Source organism: Alligator mississippiensis, chromosome 8 (genome assembly GCF_030867095.1).
Source record: "Alligator mississippiensis isolate rAllMis1 chromosome 8, rAllMis1, whole genome shotgun sequence".
In the NCBI taxonomy this organism is placed as follows: Eukaryota; Metazoa; Chordata; order Crocodylia; family Alligatoridae; genus Alligator; species Alligator mississippiensis.
The window spans coordinates 11,703,601-11,729,219 of NC_081831.1; the positions used below are offsets into that span (position 1 = coordinate 11,703,601).

General features: G+C 52.0%; 2 protein-coding genes across 2 annotated transcripts in view; both read left to right on the top strand.

Annotated features, from left to right (window-relative positions):
- NHERF1 (NHERF family PDZ scaffold protein 1) overlaps positions 1–11,487 on the top strand; it is a 31,716-nt gene extending 20,229 nt beyond the window's left edge. Inside the window, exons 3-6 of the mRNA XM_006262450.4 lie at positions 2,931–3,084; positions 7,351–7,391; positions 9,523–9,630; positions 10,089–11,487. Coding sequence (XP_006262512.2) covers positions 2,931–3,084; positions 7,351–7,391; positions 9,523–9,630; positions 10,089–10,253 — 468 coding nt within the window. The 3' untranslated portion in view covers positions 10,254–11,487. The remainder of the gene's footprint in view (positions 1–2,930; positions 3,085–7,350; positions 7,392–9,522; positions 9,631–10,088) is intronic.
- Positions 11,488–25,150: 13,663 nt separating this feature from the next.
- Positions 25,151–25,619, top strand: part of LOC102563884 (polycystin-1) — a 53,713-nt gene continuing 53,244 nt past the window's right edge. The window contains exon 1 of the mRNA XM_019494235.2: positions 25,151–25,242. The gene's annotated coding sequence lies outside the window, so the exon portion shown is untranslated. The remainder of the gene's footprint in view (positions 25,243–25,619) is intronic.

The window sequence follows — 25,619 nt, forward strand, 5'->3', positions numbered from 1 at the left end:
GCAAGGATGAGGTGGTGTACCTATGCCGATGTACCAGCCTGGCAGCAGTGCCCTGAACTGCTGTGGCACGCTGAGGGGGCTGCATTCTGAACCAGCAGCAGTGTAGCAGTGCTGGCATGGCACTTTGGACAGGCTCGTTAGCACTGCAGAGTGACAAAGTGAATTAGCCTTCCCTGTGCCCATTACCCTGCCTGCAATCCCACACAGGAGCAGCTATACTGGACAGTCTGTGCAGAGCTGGTTGCTGTGTTAGAGGGTGCGGCAGCCTGGTGTGCTATGTTTGACTCTGAAAACATGGCTTTAAGCAGGCCTGGCCCTAACGTGCCAGAAGGGGCTGGAGAAGTCCTCCTGCCCCCCTCAGTTCCTGTTCTGCTTCCTTGCAGCAGCTGCCTCCCAAGCTGTTTGCACACAGTGCCCTGAGCCCTGCCCTGCAGTCCTGCCAGCATTGCCTGTGCAATCCTGTGCTAGTCACTCAAAGAAAATCTGATTTTAATGAGCTTTTGCTGCCTGCTTTCCTAATCTCCAAAAGGCTGCAGCTCTGGAGAACTCTGGGGGGGCATCTGCAATTCTGTGCCAGGATGTTCCCCCCCACCATGTACCCACCCTGATTCCTTCCTGGGGCTTACCCCACCTCCTAATTCCTGCTCCTGGACTTGGAAGGTTCTGCAAAGCCTTCCTGCTGCTGACTTCTAAGCCACGTCACCTGTTCTCAGAGCATTCCTCAGTGCTGTTCTTCCCCAGAGGGCCTGAATCCCACGGTGGCACTAATAGACCAGGTGACACCTGAATCGCGCCAGCCTTGCTGACCCTTTTATTGTGACCGAGCCTGCTCAGCTGGAACGCAGGTTAACCACTCATTGTTGGACTCGCTGCCCTGTGAGGCCATGTCACACCGTTCGTTCCTTTAAAAGGCCACATGCTTCTACCTTGCCAAATCCTGTTTTCTTCCTTTGTCGTGCCATAGCAGCTAAATGCCCAGTGTTCCTTGCACATGGAAAGGCTGCAGCTGGGAGTTAAAGGTTAGCTGTGCTCCGCACCACTACTCTGTGCTGCTTCAGAGGGACAGTGGATGGAAGGAGTCAAATGTGAACTTTCCAGTCTGCAGGATTGTGGGCTGAGCCACTGGATGGAAATTCCCAAGGCTGGTAGGAGGGGAGGTTCCTGGGGTCACAGGGGACCTCTTCCTCTGAGATTCCTAGGCTCAGTCTAAGCACTGGCTTGGGCAGATGTGTGGTAGAAACTCTTGCTAGTGTAGAAATATCAGTTAGAGGTGTGATTTATTGTTGTGTGATACCTCTAGGCCAGCAAAATCCCTAATGCAGATTTAAGTTCCATAGATAGAAAATTGATTTTTTTTTTTTTACCTGTTTTAGCAAATTAAATTAACTATACAGATATAAATGTTTCCCTGCCACACATAATCTTCATCAGTGGGAGGGATTTGCTCATAGAGTTGCACTAGTCACCGAGCGTTGAATTAGCAACCCGTTTCCTAAGGGAGATCTGACCTTGGTTGCTTGTCTGGCTGCAGGGGTCCTCAGTGCCTGGAGGCTGGAAGGATGCAGGGATGGGATTTGTGTAAAGTCTCTGTGCTCAGATCTCAGGCACGTGTTCCTGGCTTAAATCAAGCCTCAGCTGCAGCCATAACACAGCTGGGCAGGATGGGGCTGCGGCCAGCTGTGTGTGGGAGTCCAGTCTCCTATTCAGAAATGAGGGTGCAGCTCTGAGCTCGAGGGATGGTGATGGTCCAGTGCTTCACTCGATGCTTTTGTGAGCTCCTTGTGCAAAGCAGGAAATCTTTGTGAGAAGAGATGCACACTGAGCTGTGACTGAAGTGATGTGTGTATGTGGAAGTGACTTTGCAGCAGGCAAGGGCCTGCATTTATAGCATGCTTGCAACACCTCTGTAGCTCTCCGTTAGGGCATTCAGAGAACATGTGAAGAATAACACCGTGTAAGAGAGCTTGCTCCACATTGAGGACAAGCCCCATCTCTCAGGATGTTGGAGAGACTTGGCTCTGAGGTGCCCTGAACTGTGTCCAAAACCCAAATTGGAATCACATGGCTTGGTCAGCTCTTCCCGACCTGCTCCTCGTCCTTGAGGAGTTGTTCAGGGTATCCCTGGAACACATTTTGTAAGTCCAGAATGTTTTTGGGACAACTTATACAAGGGCAATGCACATCTGAAGCACATTGGTTAGTTGTCTGATGTTAGGTTAGTTGTCCGATATTCCCTGTGGCTGTGGGGTACTGGGATCAATGGCCTCAGACAGCAGCAGAGGAAATTTAGGTTGGAAATTAGGAAGAACTTTCTGACTTTGAGGTTGATCAAGCACTTGAAAGAGGCTACTTGGAGAAGGTGTGGAATTTCCCTCCCAAGACATTTTCAAGAGCAAGTTCAACAGACACTTGATTGGGACGGCTTAGTCAGTTTGATCCTTCCTTGAGCAGAGGGCTGGACTATTTGATCTCATGGACTCCTTTCCAGCCCAACTTTCCTATGATCCTATAAGCCAATAATTGGTCATGGTCTGAGAGCCACATTTCCTCTTCCTCAAGTTAAGGATTTGGGTGAAACAGGTCTTTGGGAGCTAAGAGGGAATTTTCAGAGACGACGAGACATCCCATCCTCCTGTCAGACTGGATGGGTGACATTAATGCCTAGGGGCTTGGCTGTCCTGGACTTCTGGACAATCAAGACTCTTACAGAGGCAAAAGTGAGAGTGCCTAAAGCTTGAGGGAGTTTCTCACAACATACATAATGTTCTTGGGATCCTGTGGTAGCCCGCAGGCTCCTGCCCTGGCTGGGTAACAGCTGACAAGGATAATCATTGCCATGTGACTGGTGCTGGCATCTGTGTTAACCCACAGCAAGCCTTGTTGCAGCATTTCTTCTTCTCATGGGCTTTGCTTTGACTTTGTCCCACCAGGTGAATGGGGTGTGCATGGAAGGGAAGCAGCACGCTGACGTGGTGTCGGCAATCAAAGCTGGTGGAGAAGAGACCAAGCTCTTGGTGGTGGATGCCTTAACAGACGAGTTCTTCAAGAAGTGCAAAGTCACTCCCTCGGAGGCACACCTGACAGGTGAGAGGGGAGCAGCTGCGGTGATGTGCCGTGCCGGGGGGAGCTAGGATGGGGTGGGTTTTAAGTGGGATGTCCTCCCATGCAAGCCAGAAGCAGCGATACCAAGATCTCAGTTTCGCTGAAGTGGCTGGTGTGACCATGTCTTTAATGTGAGGAGATGGCAGCTGGGAACAGAAGGCTTCCTAGCGAGGAAGTGATTTAATTTCCTGTCCAAAATGAAAGAAGGCAGAGAGCTGTCCCGCTAAGAAGTGACCTCTGTCACCTCCGCACAGGCTGTGGTGGGGGTCTCTGTCTCACCCCGTGCCCCCTTTTCCTGGTCCACAGCATGCAGCCAGTTTCCAAGCGGTGCTTTCACACGCCGGCTCCTCTTACAAGCTCCGTGGGAAGCTGGCACTGGAAAGAGAAGTCACCAAGACTTCAGCCTCGTGGGGAGGAGATTTAGCTTGCCGCTGGTCACGGAGCCAGGGCAGAGTCTATCTCCATCCAAGTCTGGAAGCTGGCTGGCATGCCAAAGGCCTGCCCACCTTGGCTGGCATAATCTCGCACGACAGCGGGGAACTTTCTGGCACTTGTGAAAGATTGTTGGCATGGTTACCCCACGCTCAATGATCCCTTGGCCTTCAGCGTGCATGCGTGTGGGTGTCTGTCCTAGATCGTAGGAGTTTTATGGCTGAAATGGTTAAAGTTTGACAGGTTTTACGACTCCAGAGGGCCCCCCTCTTCCTGGTCAGAGTGCAGGCTGGAGAGATGGCTCCACTGGCTTGCCCTTTGTTATATAAGAGCTTAGCATGGCGTGCTTTCCCCTCCCTAGGTTTATGGCAGACTTGGCTCTTCCCTTGTCTTTCTTTGATAGGATTTGGCCTCCTGGTGGGAAGGCTGGAGGTCGGAGCTTTTTTTCCCTGCGTTCCCCTTCCCTGCTGTATCTGTGGTGCAAGGGTCTTGGTTCCAGTGTTACGTGAGAGCTAGGAAGCCTGTATGACAGCAGGGCTGCAGCATCTAGCAAGGTTTCTGATCGCCCTCGAACAAAATAGCGCTTGCTTGAGTCATGTTCTGAGCCAGACTGTTTCTCTGTGGCTTAAGTGTCAAGGTAGCTTGACTTCCTCTAGCTGCTCAGAAACCCACATGACCCAGCCAGGGTGTAAGCCTGGGGGGGCTACATCACATAGGAGGGTTTAGTGGTGTGCTGGCGGTCCAGTGGCTAAAGAAGGTCTCGGTAGACCATTCCAGGCCCCTTCATTGCCCTAATGGCAGGGCTTCTGCAGAGGAGAGAGGCATTGTGCAGGGTGCCAGTTGCAGGGACAAATGCAAGCAATTCTAGCTGAGGACCTGAGTGATTGCTCTGAGCTCGTGATCTAGGGAGCTAGAGTCCTTCTCCACCTTTGACACAGGATGTGGCTTTGTTGTGGTGGGGTCTGCTGAACGTTTAGGCCTTCTCTAACAGCTGTGGTTCCAATCTGGGTTTGAGAAAAACCCCAAGCCTTAAACAAAGAAGTGGGGGGTTTTTGTCCAATGAGAAACTAAACCATGGTGCATCTCCTCTCCATAACAGTAGCGGGGAACAGCTGTACTCTGCTGAACTGTGGAAATTTAAGGGTGCCTTAAATGTAGGATAGCTCTGGGAGAGGGTAATGATCAGTTTGCTGAGTAGAGATTGGCAGAGGCCTAACAAGCCAGGTGGAACTCTAGGTGGCCAGGGGTCAGATCTACGTAGGTCTGCAGCCAACTGGTGCCTGCACAGGTGTCTTGCTGCAGGTCTGCCTTCTGCGGGAGGAAGGGCAGAATTGGGCATCTTCTGCATAACACTGATTTGACTTCTTCTGTGGAGGGAGCAGAGGGAGCTCCAGAGTCTTAATGAATCCTGGCAACCTCCTCCTCCTCCTTCCCCATGAGAATGACTCCTGTGTGCAGTTCTGTACTAACACAGGAGTCACCGAGAACACGCTTACCTGAATCATGCCGCCTGGTTCAGACCCTCAGCCTGGCCTCTGCTCAAGGAGCTTTGTGTTTCTCAGCCAGGCTAGTGTGAAGAAGGGCATAGGAGCAGTGCTTTCTATTCCATAGGGATCTCTTTAAAGGGATGAGCCAGGAAAGTCCCTGCCTCTGCCCTCTCTATCTTCCCCCATGTAGCCACGAGACAGATGTTCTAACTGGTTTTGCTCTTGTGAGCTTCCCTGTTGCTCTTCTTCATGTTTCTGATTGGTCCTGGAACCAGAGCAGGGCTTGGGGCTGCTCGCCTCTGTTGCAGGCTCTGACACCATCTTGTTCTGTGACCTTGGTCAAATCACTTCACCTCTGTTCACCCACCTGTGAAGTGGGTCTGACAAGGGGGGCTGCATGACTGGACAGCAATTAGGGCACAGGTGAAAGGGCTGAGTGTGCCATACAGCCACCATCACCTCCTCACGGCTGGTCGCTTGTCCTCCGGAGCACAGGTTTGGGAACTAACTCTGAAATGGAGCGTGCAACCTTTGTATCACTGGGGCTACGAGGATGTGGTTTCCTACCACAGCTGTCTTCTCAAATTTCCGCACCCTACCACTGAGCCTTCGGCTTTGCCAATGTTCACTTCAACTCGAGAGCATTTTCTTTCAACCCTCCATGCACAGGAATGAGATCGGTACATGCTTGAAGCAACAAGTTCCCCAACTTGTTTCGGTCTCAGCCCTCGCTTACACTGGGCCGAACTTTGTGCGACTCCGACACGTGGTTCCTTCTGCTTGTGTGTCCGCAGTCAGCCGGGACAGGGCTTCTGCATACCTTAAAGGCCCTGCAGTAACTGTCCTTGTCTCTTCTCCCACAGCAAGAGCTTAGCCAGGTTCAGGACTAAGATGTGCTGCGTAAGGGTTAAGTTGTCCCAGTTTAGTTTTCACTGACTGTGGGGTAATTGCAGACACAGGAACTGTTGCCATAGAGCAGTTCTGCCTCCTGCTAATTTGGGGCATTTGGAAGACTGAGGCAACCCGTTGGGCTCCACTTGTAACTGCCCCAGTCCAGCACCCAGTCACTAACCCCTAGTTTGAGCATCGCTGCCGGTGACTCTCTCTGTCTTCTACTAAGCAGAGGTGAGTTTCAGCTGCAGCGTAATGGACTTGCGTTTCCTGAGCTGCTGTAAAATCCCAGGGCAGGTTGTCCTTCATAGCTTTTACCACGCTGCAGCTAGCTCAGGGAAACTCTTAACACCTGTCGCTTCACCTCCTGTAGCTATGCCAGGCTAAAAACCAGAGGCTTGTCCATGCTGGGGGGGACAGTCCACTACCTGTGCTGAGAACGCCACTTTCTGCAGCAAAACTGAAGCAAGGGGGCTCTCCAGGGCAGTAGGAGATGGAGGAACAGAGTCCTGATGGGGGGGAAAAAGCTGCTTGGCGGATGGCTGCAGGGGCAGGGGGAACATGCATTCCACCCCTGGGGCAGCCAGATGGTGTGGAGGTAACAATGGGTGGGCTCCTGTGTTGCCTAGCAATCTGGCTTTTGGGGGCTTTCTCAATTGACCAGGGGAGAGGGGACACTGCGGGAGGCCTGAGCCAACTCGTTAACTCCAGGCGGGAAGATCTGAGTGGCCTGATTTGAGGCAGGAGCTGGGCGAGGCTGGCCCCATGCCAGAGGAGGGAGGCACCGATAGTAGCCAGTTCTGTCTCAAGGGGGATATGTGTGCCCCCGTTCTGTGATAGCTCCCCACACGTTGGGGCCCAGGTCACTTTATGGGGATGGGTTGTCTACTCCCCAACAAGTGGCGAGTCCCTCTGTGTGAGAGCTGGGAATGTCTAGTGATAAATCTGAGCTGGGTTTCCTCCACACACCCCCTGCCAGGGACCAACTCCTAATCACACATGGGTCTGTGCGGTATTCCCAGCATAAAGAACAGCCTGTGGGATCTGCCTAGGGAACAAGGCCTGGAGTGCCATGCTGCTGAGCTGGCATTCGGAGGCTCCGGTGGCATCACTTGCTTCACCCCGGAAGTGGGGAAATGTGGTGGGGGATGGGTGGCAGCATGCAACTTGGCCCTGCCAGTCAGGTTAGAAGGCACCATCACATCTATGCCAGCCAAGCTTGGGCTGCTCCAGACAGAAGTGTAGCTGGGGAAGTGGAGGAGGGAGAACTTTCTCCCAGTTTAATGTCCTGGAGGAGAAGGCTACATGTGCAGAGCTGGTTGGCAGCTCCCCTTGTATCACGCTGCCAGGGTCCTGGTGCTTTGGTCACAAAGCTGGATAAAAGCAGCTGGTTAGAGGGTTAGATAGCACCGTCTAACTGTGTCTGTCTTATCCCCAGGTCCCTTGCCAGAACCGGTTGCCAACGGCGAAGTAGAGAAGGTAAAGCTCACACCAAGTCTTAAGTTTTCATAGGAGCATCTGACGCTGAGTTTGCTGATGGCTGTCAGTGCAGGATGAGTGCACTCCCCTCCTCCTCCCTTCCTCCTTGCCTCCAAAGCTAACTAGCTTTGGAGCCTTCCTGTTCCAGGGCAGAGCTGCCCTTTGCAGAAGAGAGCGGACGGCTCCAGCCCCAGCCCTGGCCCAGGCATGTCGCTCGCTGCATGGCTCCTCCCCATCCCACAGAACAGAATGGCCCATTCTTTCCCAGGGCAGCTGGAGCCCTGCAGCCAGGCAGCTCTTCCAAAGGCCTCGTTACTTCCAGTCTGGTTTGAAAAAACAAAACCCAATGCAACGTGGTGCAGAAGGGGAGGCAGCTGCTGGCGAGAGCCTCCAAGGGAAGCTGAACGCACGTCAGGGGAAGGAGGAAAGCGTGGAGCTTCGTCCTTAGACTGAGATGCATGCAGACCTCCCCCTCAAATGGCTCTAGGCACCACCTCTTCCAGTCAGGGACCCCACTAGAGTGGCTGAGCCCATATGTGGGACAGCCGGGTCTTGAAAGGGTTCTACAGAAAGCTTGGGTCCTTACCCAGCCTCTGTGCTTGACGAGCCATTTCAATGCCTGGGTAGAAACTTGGAGAGGGGGAGAGCGCACAAGACTCAGAGATGCTTTTGAGGTGAGATAGGAATTCTCTGCAAAACCACAAAGATGAGGTGAGGCAGTAGAGGGCACTTATCATATCCCTCTACCCCACCGTCTGAACAAAAAACCTGTCTCCTCCCTTCCATCTCACCCAATCCTTAGGCCTGAGGCCTGGTTTGCACATGGTGCTTGTACTTGGCTTAGATTTGGTGTCCTGCCCAAGTGGTTATATTGGCACAATTTAGTGCCCACTTACAGAAATAAGCAAGCACTGTATAAACACCTGTGTAACTAGGTAATTCCTGCCTTAACTGTATCACCCTGAATCTGGCGTGGAAATGTGTATGGACCAGTCCCAGGGACAAGCCTCGGACATTTCAAATGCTGTTCTTCCCCTCCGCTGAGGCTGGGAGCTGTAGTGTGGCCAGTGACAAGGAAAGGCTGGAGAAAGGAAGGGCACTTTCTTGCTGCCTCTTCCCCATACCCCCCAAATGCTGCAGACTGAAGCAGCACAGCTGGTGTCCATCCAGGGCTGGAAAGGATTAGATAGCATCACAGCCTGTCCACAAGATGCTTATTCGTCTGCGGCCTCTCAGTGGATTATGTGCTCAGAGAGAGGATTTCCCAGCTGCCCATTTTACGGGCCCTCCACAGAGAAGGGCATGTTGGAGCCAATATACACCTTTCTCTGCTTTCCATGGTCTTATGGTGATTCTGCCCCTCTCTCTAATGAAGTGCCCTCAAATCCCACTAGTGGGGTGCAGAAGAGGTCTAGCTGTTGGTAAGATCCTGCCCGTGCTTAGAGGGCAGGGGCTGTTAATGAGAGCCCCAGTATTTAGGCTAATCTTTCCAGGATGCAACAGTTGGCCTTCCCTTCTGGCTCTGGCGGGAGGAGCTGAGCAGCTGTTGGTCCCTCTGGGCCCTTGGGGAATGCGGTGTGTGGTGTCTGCTCTGGAAAGAGGGCATCCCCTCCCTCCAAATCCCGAGGGCTGTGACCCTCCACGCAGGTGAATGTCTCAAAGGGTTAAAGGAGCAGGGTGGCTAAGAGGAATCTGCAGATGACATTTGAAGGGGGGGACACAGGATTACCAACCAGTCTGCCTGTGTGCTGCTCAGGCCCTCACCTATCTGCCTGCATCCTGCCTCTCTGCATCATATTAACTCGGGTCTACTAGCCACTGATGTTCTCATTGGTTATGTGTTTTCCCTTTCTGGAGGAGGCAAGTCTCTCCTACATGGTCTTCATGTACAGGGAGAGCAGCATTTGTAGGAACTGGACCTCTAAGGGAGGAACAGAAGATGCAGGATGGTCATGAACTCGCACCTCCTGCCCACGTGCTTTTCCAACATGCAGGAGCCAGTTGAACTGTCCACGAAGGGACAGGCTCTCATGGAAGGAGTGGGAGGAGGTGGTGAAAAAGGCCAGCTGCGTGGTCATCTCTTCTGCATAGAGGGGTCATCGGGGTCTCACTGGGGCTCTCTGTCTTTCAGGAGAACAGCAGAGAGCAGCGGCCAAGCTCTGTGTCTGAAAGTCTGTCTAGCCCTGAGCCAGCTTGTGCATCTCCCACTTCGAATGAGATCCACCATGAGGTGCAGCAGGTAGGGGGCCTGTTTGGCAGGGATGTGGGCTGGGAGCTGAGGGACGACTCTCCCAGGGAAGGTGGAGAGGGTTCAAATTTAAGCCCCTAGCCCAAGCAAACTTGGTAGGGAGTGCTCTTCCCACTGTCCAAGGAGCACCCCCAATCTGCTCGCCTTCCCTGGAATAAAAGTAGCTGGAGTGCATGAGGGGCTCGGATCGGGTGCCTGTCATGGGATTCACGAGACCAGCACCTCAAGAAATCACCCCCGCCTCTCCTCCTTCCTAGGTTTTTGAGACCAATCATGGAGTACAGGCCAGATGGTTTGGAGGTGGTGGGGTGGAACAGAATGGAGAATGGTGGAAACTAAATAGGATATGCCATATGCAAGGGGAGGAGGACCAGCCTGATCAGGGGGATGAGAGGGAAGGGTCAGGGTGGACTATGACAGCATATGTTGCCTCACTGTCACCTTTCCAGCCTAACTCTGAGGAGAAGGAGAAGCGAAACTCTGCATCTGATCTCCCCTTGGACCTCAACATTCCCCTGGCGGTGGCCAAGGAGCGGGCACACCAGAAACGTACCAGCAAGAGGGCACCTCAGATGGACTGGAGCAAGAAAAATGAACTGTTCAGCAACCTCTGAAGTCTGGAAAGGGAGGTGAAACGGGGGCCATGCCAGACTCCCGTATCCGACCCGAATCTCCACCAGCATCCTGCTTTCCCCTCAATCTCCCGTTTCCCTAGGGAGCAGAGTCTTCCCCGGCCCTTCCTCGGTTGGGACACACGATTCTCTTTCACTTTACTGTTTTCTGAAGGGGAAAAAAAAAAGGCTCAGTGGCTGTTGCGTGTTACGGTGTAGTGCTAATATTCAGAGAATGGCAAAGTGGTTTTTATACTATAAATAGTGCGGCGTTCACCCGTGTGGTAAGAACTGAGCTACTCCGTGGGCCTGAAATAAACCCTGCACATTTGCAACGGGCCTCGCAGGGGGGGCCTTTGCCTTTCACTCTCCATCTCACAAGCTTTTCGCTGGAAGCTGTGTAAAAAGCGTAGACTAAGACGATCGGGAGGGATTCACGATTTTGGGTCCCCAGCTTGAGACTCCTCAAGGGAGCCTGATTTGATGCTCAGAAGCTCCTTCAAGACCAGGCCTGGCTTTCTTCAGTATCTCAAGCTGAGCCCCCAAACTCATTAGTTTTAGTTCTGAATAGTTCAGCCCTAGGCTTCTAGCAGCTTTTTAACATCTCCAACTCCAGCATGGCCAAGAACCAAACCACATTTCTTCTGAGAATCGACCTTTTTGACCTCTGACCTGAGACTTGCATCCACGGTGGTCCACCTCCCCCCGCCCTTCCCCGAAGTCCTCTGGTTTGGGGGGGTTGCCCAAGAGGGCATTGCAGCTGAACTGGCTTAGTCTGCTAAGAGCGACCGCAGTAAAACAACGTGTCCTGAATACAGCTCAGCCATCATGGAACCGTTTGTCCCATGCAAACTGTGAGCCAGCTTCCCCTCCAAAACTTCAGCTCTCCAGGGTAGCTGAGACCTCAGAACAAGAGGGAAAGGGGGAACTTTCTTCCCATGTTACAACCCGCAGGGTTCGTTTCTGCCTGGGGAGGAAGGGTGGGTGTCGTTTGGACCAATCGTCACAACTGATGTCCAGCTACTCCTGAGGAAGGAACTGCTAGAGTGCTTAATTTAGAGGTTCCTGGATGGACTGTTTCTTTTATGACATGTTTCCAATCACCTTTTTTTTTTTTTTAAATGTATTTTGAGGAAATTATTTCTTGCAGACGTTTTATTTCCATGTTTGCGATCGGGTGTTGTACTGTCAAACTCAAGAGAAATTCTGTTTACTGGAATAAACCCTTACAACTTCACATTTGTTTTCAGGCTAAATCCTTCTAGCGCTGGAGCCTGGATGCTCCAAGCAATCCTCTCTTCTATAGGGCTTTTCTTTCACTATAGATAGAGCCCTGCGACTAGAACTGTCACCGGCTGCACGCGTCTAATAGGATCTGGGAGGAGGGCCTGAAATGGCCACGTATCAATGTCCTGACATGCTCTTACCATGGTATTAGCATGTTGTAAAAGAAATCTGGGCAGATCTCCAGTGCTGGCTCAGGTAGTGATGCGGTGTGTTCTGGGATATCTAAGACTGCCTCACCTGGTTTTACGGAGGGAGGCCGTTCTTTCTTCACGACAGGTTAAAGCTCTTCAGTGTGGCCTTGCCTGCCACGGTGTCCCCATCTCTGTTGACACAGGGATGAAGTCAGACTTGCTGGTAACTTGGCCCGGTGCAGCACAGCGCTGAGACAGGGAAGGAAACGCTTGTCCAAAAATGTCTTGAGGGTGTTTGCATGGCTAGACTGCTGACTCTGCAGCGGATGGAAAACAGCAGAAGAGCTCCATCGCTCGCTCAGTTACTTCTTTGTATGATGGCCGCATGGAAAAAGTTGGTGCCGGTTAATCAGGCCATAAAAGCTGGCCCAAAACAAAAATGCACCATTTAATTTTCAGATGATTTAATTGTTAGGCCTGCTTTGAGAGGGCTATGAGGTCATTTTCAAAACTTTGGGCATCCTGGAAATGTTCTTCCAGAGTTTGGCCCAAACTATTCATCCAATGCAATGTGAATTTGGGGAGAGCTTGTTCCCCTGGAACTGCAGGTTTTTGGCAAAGCCATTGTTTACTCCCAACCATTTGTCTCTTGGAGATAAATTGGCTCTTACTTGGTGGCCACTCATTTGGGGGAGCAATAGCTGACCCTCGGCAGGTTCTGTGTCAAAGGCTAATTCTACACCCTGTGTCCAGTGCGTCAAAAAGTTGAGTTTATGGATGAGGGGGGTAAAAGATATCGGGGCTCATGGTAGAGGTGATCTCTTTTATTAGACCAACAAGAGTTTTGCAAAAGAAATATCTTTAATTGGCTGAGGCGGGGTGGCATTCCTACAAAAGCTGTGATGCACGCTATGGCAACGCTGCTGTGATTAGCCTATGTCTAGAGCCTACGGGGGTGGGGGGTAGGGCAAGGAGGTGGAAAGATGGATAAATTTGCTCCTTTAGGGTTCGTGTTTATAGATTATCATGGCCTAATCCCTGCTGCTGAGGGGGATGGGAAGAGGTTGGGTGAGGCAGTGTTTATCAACTGTAATCTGCTATGGCCATAGCTGTAAAGGATTTTCAGGAAGCAGTTACGGCAAGGTCCAGCGACTCTTATCTCCGTGTTAAGTAACCTGATTAGAGGGCAGCAACTACTGAGCCCTAGAGAGGAAAATAATCCAGCTGCCCTGGAGCATCGAGATTTCACGAGCTTGTTGACAAGCCCTAAGCGTCAGGCCAGTGACCATGGACTGGGCTATCAGAGCCCCTCAAAGCAGCAAAACAAGTGATTGCTCGTGGGTAGATGCTGTGGAGAGGGGTGAGGGCTCAAGGGTGCTCTCCTTGACTTCCACACAATAGAGACCGTTGGGAAGGGATATTGGAAGGACCTCTGACATGATGATTAGGGTGCGTGGACTTTCTCAGCGTCAGGTCTACAGTGGCATAGGCAGGTGAGTGAGGAGTCGGGCCATGGAGAAGAGATGCCGAAGTCCAGAGGCTGACCCAGACAGCATGGGAAACCTGCACATCTAATCCCTGTTGGCAGACATGACAGCACCAGGTATGTAGGGTGCACACTAGCAGGCAGTGGGGTGCTAAATGGACCAGCTTTAGCAGCAGCAGATGATTATAGGCTGACATCGTGAGCACTTAAGTGAATTTCTAAGTATTTGGCCATCTTGTTCCCACTCTTCGTGGGGAGAAATGAGGCCCTGTCTTGAGCTTGTAGATCAGTGGTGCTGACCCTTAGTGGGAAGGAAGTTGAAATAGCAAAGTGGGGATGCCGAGATGAAGGAAGGATGAGAAAATTTAAGCCTAAGTGTCAAAAGTCCTTTAGGACAGAACTTACTCTGGCTACTAGCTAATGAAACTCTTCCTTTGGCTTATGGTCGAAGTCTCTGCTTTTGCTAAAGTGCTCGGGTTCTGCCCCGATGGGAGGTTACCTGGCGAAACTTGGAACCGGGGGCGAGTGGTTGCTTAACTTCATAAATAAGGATAACTCCCATGGAGGAAAGAGTCAAGCTGGGTGAAGCTGGTGAGTAAAACAAGCAATTATAGCAGGGTGTGAGTTTGGGGGAAAAACACTGATGTGCAACACACCTCAATGCTCCAAAGAGAGAGCCCTTTAATTGGCCAGAAAGTGCCTCCCTATCATTGATCTATTATACAGAGGCTTTGATCCAAGCGCAGGCCCCTGCCAGCGGGGTAATGATTGCTACTGAAGATGCATTAGCATCGCATCTTGGTTGGGCCTTGTTCTCCATGCGCTCGCTCCCAGGTGGTGGTGACGGAGTTCGTAAACAGCAGGACATCCCCGAGAGGCCTGTGATGGAGGAAGTGGTTTCGCAGGGGAAGGTGTCCAGCGGAGTCGTCTTGTTTGCTGAGCCTGGCTGCAGCCCGAGTTGCTCCGTGGCTGCCACCTTGTGGCATGGCCTTTCACCAAAGCATCATCCTTTGTGGCACTATAAGCATTCACAAAACGGAGTGGCTTAAGTGGGTCATACAGATAAGCCCTTATCCTGAGCATGCGCACAGCTGAAAGGCTTGGTTAAGCACAGTGCAGAAGAAACCCAGACCCCTGAATGGCCACAGCCCAAGGTGTTTGATACCCCAGCAGAGCTATTTCTGTAATTCTTGGGGGGACAGTCTCTGATTTATCTCCTGCCTGTGTGGACAACTGTGGAGCAAGACCTCATCGACTTCGTTCAGCTGAGAGCCAACATATCAGCTGATAGACTGGTTATGGGTAACCCCATCTCTTGCTGATCAATGAACTGCAAACTCATTGAAAACAGGGCTGGAAGGGACCTTGGGTGGTCACCTAATTCACCACCCAAGTCTATCCCCCTCCCCACCCCTGCTTGGGGAAGCATCAGCCTTGCCTAAATGCCCCAAATGGTTGTCAACCCTGCACTTTAACTTCCAATGAGGGAGAATCTGTATGCCATTAATTGGGCCGCTGCATCTGCCCAGATTCAGAGCCTGACCTTTTTCAAGGCATCAGGGTGGAATTTCACAGGATGGAGCTGGTGTGATATATTCCCATGTGCCCAAACCTCCTTTAATGCTTGATTTAGGAACAAGAATTTATACCCAACAAACAAGGAAGACTACAGCGATGCTAGAGCTGAGAACTCAACTGAGAATTTCCTGACTGTCTTTTTCAGGCCAGCCTTCAATCTATCAAGTACATCAGGTTGCCTTGTATTTTGGCTTAGAAGGAGTCTTTGTAAGCTAGAAAACTCTTATCCCTTCTCGTTCTGATTCTTTTGAGACCCCTTAGACACATGCTCGCAAGATGGAGTTTAGCCACCAGAAGCCTGTGGAGCAGGAGAAAACGTGCTGACAATACCCATTTGGGAGCTTGTGATGAAAAATGTATTACATCGCATGTGTATGTATAAGGGTGCATTGTCAAAACTGGTGTTGGCACGTTACCTGAGAATTTCTTGAACTTTAGATTTTCCACTGTAACAGTTTTTAATTTAAGGCTTTGTAGCTGGGATAAAGTCTTGACCTTGAACCAGGGGCGGGCAATTATTTTGAGCGGAGGGCCCCTTACTGAGTTTTGTCAAGCCATTGAAAGCTGCATGACAGGCAGCCCAGGGCAGATAAATATTAATTTTCTAAATTTTTAATGGCCTGGTGAGCTGCATCTGGCCTGCGAGCTGCATTTTGCCCACCCCTGCCTTAAACACTGGTAATGCATAGTTAGGAGGTGATGAGAGGTAGAGAACTGTGGGTTGGAGGTGCTAGAGACCTTCACAACATTTTTAAAGGTATTTAGGTATCTAAAGATGTGCATAGTAACTGAGTAGGAATTTTCTAAGTGCCTTTAAAAATCTCTTGTCTTGTTCCTTGGGAATTTTTTAATTCCATTGCAGAGTTGGAGCTAGCTGGACCATCTCAAGATAATGAACATCTTTAGTACTTTTAGCTAAGAACTGCAGGTATAGTGCATCTTCCAAAAAAGATCTGAACATGTTTTTAAAGTGTGCCTGTTTAAATCTGGGTGGATAGGAAAAAAATAATGAAGGTAAAAGAAGCAAACTGTGAGGAAGTTAAAACAGGAGCTCTAGAAAAACTTAAACAACAGCGGATGCATCCAATGGATCAGTTCCCTATCCCAAGTCAAGGTGTAGTCTAAGCCAAAGGTCTGGTCTTGTCTCAGCATGACCAACATCTCTGAGGAATGACCTCTGAAGACACTGGGTGGGATGACTGCCTCATGGGATTTTACAGCAACAAATGCATTCAAAATACACTACGATCTATGCAAATACCTGAAACAGGTAGGTGAGTTGAGCAGAACCCTAGGACTTTTGGTCCCATCCCATGCTGGCCCTGCATCCAGTTGTAGCCATTGCAAGAACATCCCAGGTCTTCCTCCTGAAGCTGCATGTTGCTGAGCTCTTGTAAAAAGAGGTTTGAAAAGTCTGTGACCCATTTTGTTAAAAATCCCATGAAAACCAGGCCAGCGCCTTCCCAAAAATGACTTGTGCCATTGTTTTAGGCAGCTGTAACTTGACACATAGCTGAGTCCTAAAGAAACAAAATGGTCCCAGTGATTGAAATGCTGACAGGGAGGTATTATGGCAAGAGCTGAGCAAGTTGATGAGCAACCTGCATCATCCAATAATTTGCAAATAATTCATAGGCCAGGTAACATTTGTGCCTCTGAACTGTTCAGTAACTTGGGACAACCAATGGAAATATGGAAGTCGGGAATGAGAATGATTCACTGATCTGAAATTGGGCTGGATTTGGAAGAACATGGATTGGGGCCAGTTCTGATTCTGGTAGTAAATTGTAATGGCCTGAGCAGAGGTGCATTCAGCCCTTAAGGGGATAATTCAGCCCCTCGGAGAAACAATGCCATATCTCATCTTCTTCTGTGGCATGGCCACCTCCCCTTGTGGGGTCTGCTCCCTACCAGGGTCTCTGGCGCGCCAGCTGGAGGAGCTCCAGGCCGCAGTCCAGAGACTGCACGCCATCAGGGACTGCGAGCAGGAGATAGACTCCTACGGAGGGTAGACCACGGTTTCCCTCCAGGATGAGGGAGGACTCAGGGACTTCCCATTCTGTCCAGTCATGGGGTTGGACCAAGGTGGTCAAGGACCCTAAGGCCTGCCGCACCAAGGCCCCTGCCTCGCCAGAGCTTTGCAACAGGTACAAACCTCTTGCTGAGCTGCCAGCTCCCACAGGCAACACAGGCTCAACTGTAACTACCGCCCCCGCTCTCCCCAAGACAAAATGCAAAGTGTTTGTCATGGGAGACTCCATCCTGAAGGGGACTGAGGGGGCAATCTGCCGCCCCAAGCCCTCGGCCCGGGAAGTTTGTTGCTTCCCGGGAGCCCGTATCTGAGACATTGCAGAGAAGATCCCTAAACTCCTCCAGCCCACTGACCACTATCCCATGGCTCCTTATCCATGTGGGCGCCAACAACACAGCTCGGAGCGCTCCCAGCTGGGTCGTGCGGTGCTACAGGGATTTGGGAGCAGGACTTAAGGGTCTGTGGGCGCGGGTGGTGTTTTCATCGATCCTTCCGGTTTCGGGCTATGTGGTGAGGAGGGAGAGGAGGATCCAGGTAGTAAACAAAAGACTACGGCATTGGTGTCATCAGGAAGGCTTCGGCTTTCATGACCACAGCCCACTCTTTGGTGAGAGAGGCAGCGAGCTGCTGGGAAGAGACGGCCTTCACCTCTCTCCACTGGGAAGGAGGCTCTTCTCAGCCAAACTGGCTGACCTGCTCCACCGGGCTTTAAACTAAGCCTGCCGGGGGATGGGGGGGACTACCGCCACTGCTGGCTCGCTGAGCAACCCTTGCAAAGCTGGCAGGCCAAGGCACTTAAGGGAGCCCACCCCTGCCCCAGGCCTAGTGTGAGCTGCGGGCAAGGCAAGGGCCCCCACGGGGACACTTGCATGCCTGTACACCAATGCCAGGAGCTTGGGGAATAAACAGGAGGAACTTGTCCTCCTACTCAACACAAACAATTACGATGTCATAGGGATAACGGAGACCTGGAGGGACTCCACCCATGACTAGACCACGGATATAGATGGCTATACCCTGTGCAGGAGGGATCGAGTGGACAAAAGGGGCAGGGATGTATCTCTCTATGTCAAGGAGAGCTACGCATCCCTACAAGCCGACATTGGCACCCAGGGTGGACGACTAGAGACCCTCTGGGTTAAAATCCGTGGGGAATATGCCACAGGGGATACTATGGTGGGGGTCTACTACAGACCTCCCTCCCAGAATCAAGACCTTGACCAGGAGTTCACCAGGGAATTGGCTGAGGCCGCACACTCCCAGTCCATGGTTGTCATGGGGGACTTCAACTACCCGGACATCTCATGGGAAGAGCACTCAGCCAAATCTGAATGGTTGCAAAGCTTCCTCATGTGCGTGGATGAGCTATTTCTGACTCAAGAAGTCTATGGGCCAGCAAGAGGCAAAGCACTGCTTGACCTGGTACTAGCAACTGGGGACGACCTAATTAGTGACCTAATGATCAAAGGGAAACTGGGTGACAACGACCACAAGCTGATCACCTTCATCATCTGCCAAAAAGCTGTCAATTCAGCAGTACAGAGGTCCTTGACTTCAGGAGGGCTGACTTTGACATGCTCAGGAGACCTGTCGGTGAAGCCCTAAGGGACCATGACCCCGAAGGGAGGGGAGTCCAGGATGAGTGGTTGCTCCTCAAGGGAGCGATCCTAGATGCACAAGCTAAGGCTATTCCGTCTCGGAGGAAAGGCAACAAGAGGGCACAGCAGTCCCCTTGGCTCTCCAGGGAACTAGTGGTCCTCCTGCAGCTAAAAAGACAGACCTACAAAGGATGGAGGATGGGATCCATCTCCAAGGAGGAATACTCTGCTCTGGTCCAGACCTGCAGGAAGCAAATCAGGAAAGCCAAGGCTGTGATGGAACTCCAACTGGCTACAGATATCAAGGACAATAAAAAGTCTTTTTTTAGATATGTGGGGAGCAGGAAGAAAAACAAGGGCAACACTGGACCCCTGCTAAACCAAAAGGGAGAACTGACAACCAACGCCCAGGATAAAGCCAACTTGCTAAATGGGTACTTTGCGTCAGTCTTTCACAAGTCCCATGGAACGCCCTTCCCATTACGGGACAGGGATGCCTAAGTGAGCGTGGTTCCTTGCCCTCCATCAATGCTGACCTTGTGAAGGAACAGCTTGAGAGGCTGGACACCTTTAAGTCAGCCAGTCCTAACAATTTACACCCCAGAGTACTCAAGGAGCTGGCAAGCATCATAGCCCAGCCCCTGGCACAGATCTTTGAGAGCTCCTGGCGCTCTGGTGAAGTGCCCGATGATTGGAAGAAGGCCAATGTGGTGCCTATCTTCAAGGAAGGGAGGAAAGTGAACCTGGCAAACTATAAGCCCATCAGCCTGACCTCTATCCCAGGGAAGGTCTTAGAAAAGATTATCAAAGAGGCCATTCTTAAAAGACTGGCCAATGGCAACACCTTAAGGGACAGCCAGCATGGGTTTGTTGTGGGTAGGTCTTGCTTGACCAATCTCATTTCCTTTTACAACCAGGTGACCTATCGCCTGGACAAGGGGGAAGAGATTGATGTCATATATCTTGACTTTAAAAAAGCCTTCCATCTGGTATCCCATGATCACCTTTTGGCAAAACTGGCCAACTGCGGCCTCAGGTCCACCATGATCTGCTGGCTGGGGAACTGGCTCTGTGGTCGGACCCAGAGGGTGGTGGTTGATGGAAGGCAATCGTCATGGTGCCATGTGATCAGTGGGGTCCCTCAAGGCTCTGTCCTAGGGCCTATTTTGTTCAACCTCTTCATTAATGATGTGGACATTGGAGTCGGAAGCGGACTGGCCAAGTTCGCTGACAACACCAAACTTTGGGGTAAAACATCCACACCTGAGGACAAGAGGGTGATCCAGGCTGACCTTGACAGGCTCATGAAATGGGCGGATGAGAACCTGATGGTGTTTAACACTGAAAAATGCAAGGTTCTCCACCTTGGGAGGAAAAACCTGCAGCATGTCTATAGGCTCAGCAGTGCTACGCTGACTAGCACTACGGACGAGAGGGACTTGGGGGTCAGGATTGACCACAAGATGAACATGAGCCTGCAATGTGATGCTGTGGCTAGTAAAGCGAGCAAAATGCTGGCTTGCATCCATAGATAGTTTTCAAGCAAATCTCAGGACGTCATTCTCCCGTCGTACTCGGCCTTGGTGAGGCCGCAGCTAGAGTACTGTGTCCAGTTTTGGGCTCCACAATTCAAAAAGGATGTGGAGAATCTTGAGAGAGTGCAGAGGAGAGCCACATGCATGGTCAGAGGTCAGGAAAACAGACCTTACGACGACAGACTGAGAGCCATGGGGCTTTTCAGCCTGGAAAAGTGCAGGCTCGGGGGTGATCTGGTGGCCACCTATAAGTTTATCAGGGATGTTCACCAGGATCTGGGGGAACGTTTGTTCACCAGAGCGCCCCAAGGGATGACAAGATCGAACAGTTATAAACTCCTGCAAGACTGTTTCAGGCTGGACATAAGGAAGAACTTCTTTACTGTCCAAGCCCCCAAGGTTTGGAATAGACTGCTGCTGGAGGTGGTTTAAGCACCTACTTTGAATGCCTTCAAGAGAAACCTGGATGTTTTCCTTGCTGGGATCCTATGACCCCAGCTGACTTCCTGCCCCTGGGGCAAAGGGCTGGACTCAATGATCTTCTGAGGTCCCTTCTGGCCCTAATGTCTATGAGATCTATGAAACCCCTGCTTGACTTTGGGGCTGGGTGTTTTGGGACTGGATTTGTCCCCTGACACTGACTCCTAGGTCCTCAAAGGCTCTCAAGTGGGTGCTCCTGCTGCCATGAACAATGAACATCCTTTGAGGTGAGCTAATGTTCTTGCCAAGGAACTATCCAGTAAGGGAAAGGGTGCAGGAGCCCTGGGGCCATCCATTGAATCATAAGGTTGGAAAAAACCTCATGGGTCATCTAGTCCAGGCCTCTACTCAAGTGTGGGCTGTGCTATTCCTGTACGATCCCAGACACAAGCCTCTCCTTAACATCTCCAGTGAAGGAGATTCCCTGAATCAGAAGTCCCAGGAGCAGTGTGGGGAGAAGCTTACAAGGAAGCTAGTTTAAACCTAGTATGTAGAACAGTAACCTCCCCTGATAAAATGATACCAGCCCTACCCCGTGTTGCGTGACTTAGATTCCAGCAAGTACAGGTTGATGTTGCTCAAGACTTCAGATCTCACAGACTGCCTTTCCAAACACAGGGCAAGCCTCCTTTCCTTGGGCCAAACCTTCCAGTCTCTGCCCTGTTCTGCTCCATGCATAGTTTGGGAACTATTTGATTGCTAGAGATGAACCGGACAAGGGAAGATCTCTCTTGGAACTGTGCTGGTGGGACAGAAGGAAGGAATATGTGCAAGTTTCTCAGGGCCCCCGCTCTGTGCGTGAGAGGCGGCCGGGGGAGGAGAGAAACAGCCAGCAGTTGTTTAGAAATCTCTTGGCCTGGGACCCTGAACTGAATCGCTGCTGAGCTCCAGTCTGGAAACAAAAGATACAATAGCAACAGCTCCTCGGGAAATCACAAGCTGTTCCCAGGGCCAGCTCCAGGCCCCGGGGCCACCAGCTGGCGCTGCTGACCCTAGATGATGAGAAGGCTCCAGGTTGGGCTTTTAACTCTTTGAGGATTTCTTTCCAGTTGAGGGGAGAGAGCAAACGCCCAGTGAGAGCTGGACCTACGGGGCCTTGCCTCTACTTGGAACAAGCAGGGAAAGTGAGAAGAGTGAAGGGACCTGAGGCGACTCCAGGGTTTCTCAAGTTGGCAAAGGCTCAGTGGAAGGCAAGAGGGGTTTTCACTATGAGTGTGTGGTGAGCTGGGCTCAGGACGCAAAGCAAAATCTCCCTGGTTTGCAGGAGTGACTGGGAAATCCCTGGGGGTTTTGTGGTCTTTGTAGAGGGGAGAGTGAGAAATTGGTGTAACAGCCACCGTCCAGGTGGTTTGGAGAGGTGCAGCTCACTTCTGGCTCCTTGCACGGGCTCTTCCTGCTTCGCCCACTCACCTGCTGCAGGCTGCTGGGGAAGAGGAGAGCTCCCGCAGGGCTGGCTCTGTTCAGTCTCTGCAGCAGGGAAGCAAGGTGAGACGGTGGGCGATTCTCGTGTGCTTTGCAGAGGGGGGAAGCAAGATTTACATGTGGGCTGACAATGGCAAGGGACAAAGTGTGTAGCACTGGTGGCTTTTCGTGGTCATCGCCCTCCTCTCATGGGGCCCTTGGCCCTCCCCAAGCTGCTCGCCTTATTCGAGCCTCCTAAGCTTGCTGTGACAGGGACCTCCTGTGTATAGTATCTAGCATGGGAGGGCCTTAAGTGCTACCTGGGGACTGAGGCTCTCTCCAAATAGAAATAATGCCCTGGTGGTCTTTAATGAACTTTGCTGCTCTCTAGGGTCACTGAGTTCTCTAACGAAGAAGTTGAACTCTGTGGGCTTCAAGCTGCATATGGGTTGACAGTCCTGGTTTCCTCTTCTCTGTTGCATCTCACACCTCGGGTAATCGTGAGACTTCGTTCTTTCTCTTTCGTTCTTTCGTTCCCCCCCAAACGAAAGCAAACTAATCTGTTCCCTTCTGTTTCTTGCCAGGTTTCCTTCTGAGTGTGGCACTGCAGTTTTTGAATTGTAAATGCAAGCAGGAGGGTGGGTTGGTGGGTGACGTGTTTATCAGGTGCCCGCGCTGTGACAATGGGCCTGTTTGGAAAAGGAGAGCCAGTACCTTTGCTTTAACTGCTCCTCTCAAGGCTGGCTATGGAGAAGGGAGCTCTCTGTCTTACCTGGACCAGACAGACGCATCTGTCTGCCCTGGGGGCTGTCTGCTGTCCCACGACTCTCCTCTTTGGGGTGCTGCTGTTTTGCAGGCTCAGCACAGGCGAGGCACCCAAATCAGAGGTAGCCGTACCAGCAAAACTAGAAACGGTGGGGTCAAAGGCAGTGCCACCAAAGCAATGGGGTGCAGGAGGGTTCTGGGCAGACTTCAGCTCCGTGCAAGGCAGGGGTTCAGCTGACGGCCCTGAAGGTTTAACAACATGGGTCTCAGAAGAGAAAGGGGTAGAGGGTCTTGGAAATGGGGAAAGGATGTCTACATCCACCAAAGCAAGGCACCACCAGGGGAGTCAAAATACCCCAGCATGGGAAGATGCCACTCCTTGCCCAGCGAGCTGCGCCTGCACTTCCACGGCGGTGAACTGCTCCCGAGCGGGGCTGGTGCAGGTACCCTCAGGACAGCCCTGGTCCTGGAAAGTTACAGCCCTGTGAGTACCGTCCTGGAACATCCCGGCCTGGGCTGTGTCTGCCAGCAGGGGAGGTGCGGCATTGAGCAATCACGATTCTGGGTGGGGAAGGCTCCCCCACCCAGGCAGAGGGCTGCTTCCAGGGGCTCTGCGGTGCCAGCCACACGAGGTGGGGGCAGTGCCCGCTCTCGGTTGCTGGAATGTTACTGAAATCCCCGGGTGGGTCCAGCACGTCCTGGGAGCTCGCCAAGGAATGTGTCCTCCTCCGAGTGCAGGCTGCAGCCTCTGAATGCAAGGGAAAGGCCTGTGGGCTATCCAGGGGAGCTGACAGGAGACAGCAATGCTTTGGACACTGGTCCTTAATCTCCACCACGTGCCCATCTGTCAGCAAATGCTGCGTTTTGGAACTATCTCTGAGGAAGCAAGAGAATTGCTGCCCTGCTCAGAGCAGGGTCTAGAGACCCATTTAACTCTGCCGCATCTGCAAGCGCAAGGGTCTCAGCCCCTGACCCAGGTAGCCACTTCCAGGCACTGTGAGATGGGCTTAAAGCAGGGGCCTTGGTTTGGAGAGACCTGGGCTCTGGTGTCATTTATGCTGTAGCAATGAAGTTTGGCGCCCGGGGCAAAGCCTGCAGTGGCAGCCCGCTCTCGCGCTGCGCGCAGGTCCGGGGGTCACGTGCCCACCCATGTTTGCCCAGGAGTGCACACAGTGGCGGGAGCCAGCCCTCCCCCCCGCAATGAGCTGCTCGCAGCTCTGTCCCACACCCCACCCCAGCTGGGCAGCTCCTGTTGGCACCTGGTGCCCGGGGCAGTCACCCCACTCGCCCCCTTGCTATGGCACTAGGTGTCACCCCTTCTATTGACTCACTGAGAGACCATGAAAAGTTGCAACCCTTTGGTGCCTCAGTTTCCCTTGTGGTAAAACAGCAGTATAATGCTTAATGCACCTTTGTAATGTGCTTTGGAAACCAGCTGGCAATGGCAGGAGGATTAGTACCTGGTTGAACACTGGTCTCTGCCTCCTTGAAAAAGATGGGTTGCCCCAGGGTCTGGAGAGGGTAGTGGTTTCTATAGTGTGGTTGCCAGTGAAATTGTTTTCCCAGTCCATTTAGCTTTACAGCAGAGGCCCAGTTAATAAGAGGCCTGTGTCCTAGAGCTGCTCATAGAGTTCCCCTCTTCTGGTGTGTGGCAGGTGATTTAATGGCAGTCAAACACTGTGTAAGATCAGGGAAATGGTGCTTCTTAGAGTAGAGAATGGCAAGACCTAGGTTCTCTTCCTGACCCAATCCTGCCTTGCCTTAGGCGAGTCACTAGACATATCTGTGCCTCAGTTTCCTTGCACATTGAGTATTTCCCTGGCTCCAAGCAGAACATGTGCACATTTATTGAAGTGTCCTAGTGCAAAGGTGAGACAGAAGGACAAAGTGTTTGTTGGGTCACTGGACCTGGCTTCTCCTTCCTTCACTGGCAGGGGCTGGTCTAGCAGAGGGAGCCCTAGAGAAGGGATGAGACTGTAGGAGGCCGTGTCATGGGAGACAGCCTTGCGGCACCACTGTGGCCTGAGATCCCTGAACCCCCAGAGTTGGTGGCTTCCCAGGACTCTTTCACCTTCCTGGGATGAAACCCATAAGACAGCATTTCTCTCCTCATTCCCATTAGTCACTGCTGCAGCCAGGCCAGTATCCCAGGACAATGGATCAGGCTGTTCTGCCCCCTCCTGCCTGCAGGCAATTGCAGCCTGCTCTTTGGAGCCTCCTTGGTTACTTTAGCCCTGCAGGCAGCCTGTCCCTTCAGAGGGCTGCTCTCCACTCAGCTGGGTTGATTTTGCCCCAGTCGGTCTCCCTCCCCCCTTATGGTGTGTGTCCCATTAAAACTCCCTTTGTACCACCTGCAGTCAGAGCTCTCTAGACCCAAAGTCTCTCAAAGCCCTGGGGTTTACCAACTGAAACCAAACTGTGCAAATAGCATCTCTTTACAATTGGCCAGACTCATACCCAGCCATCCCCATCCCTCAGCTCCCTATTTGGTGCTGAATCTATGAGGCTACACTGCCTCTTGGGTATGGTGCCTGTGGCTTGGGATGTCACTCAGCTCCAAGCAGGGGCTGGTTGACTGTAGGGCTCTTCTCTGCTCATTAGAAATAACCTCTTTGCTTTCAATGCAGGGACCTGTCTCACAACTACCTGAGCAGGATCCAAGCTGAGGAGCTAGCTGCCTACCCCAACCTGCAGCTGCTGTAAGTAACACCCTAGCCAGGTCTCATGGCCTTCTCCACCCAGCGAACATCTCCCCTTTCACAGTCAGGTATCGATGGCAAGGAAAAAAGGCAGCAGGGTTAACTCCCCTTCGCTCTGTCCATGTTCCTGGCCCCCAGGCTCACTAGCCTGGTGAGCCAGTACTGCTGACCTCCGTGGCTGGCCATGGTCAGCATCCAGGGGGTCCATAAAGAAGCCCTAATAAGTCTGGGGGCCTAGGTCCAGCTTCACAGGGCTGCTTCTGAGATCCACGGGAGCCCACTGCATGCCATGTGCCAGGAATACCCCTGCCTCGTCACTTGAGGGTGAGCCTGTGCCTGAGCTGCATCCTCTGCCCTTCTCATGGGTCTCTGCCTTC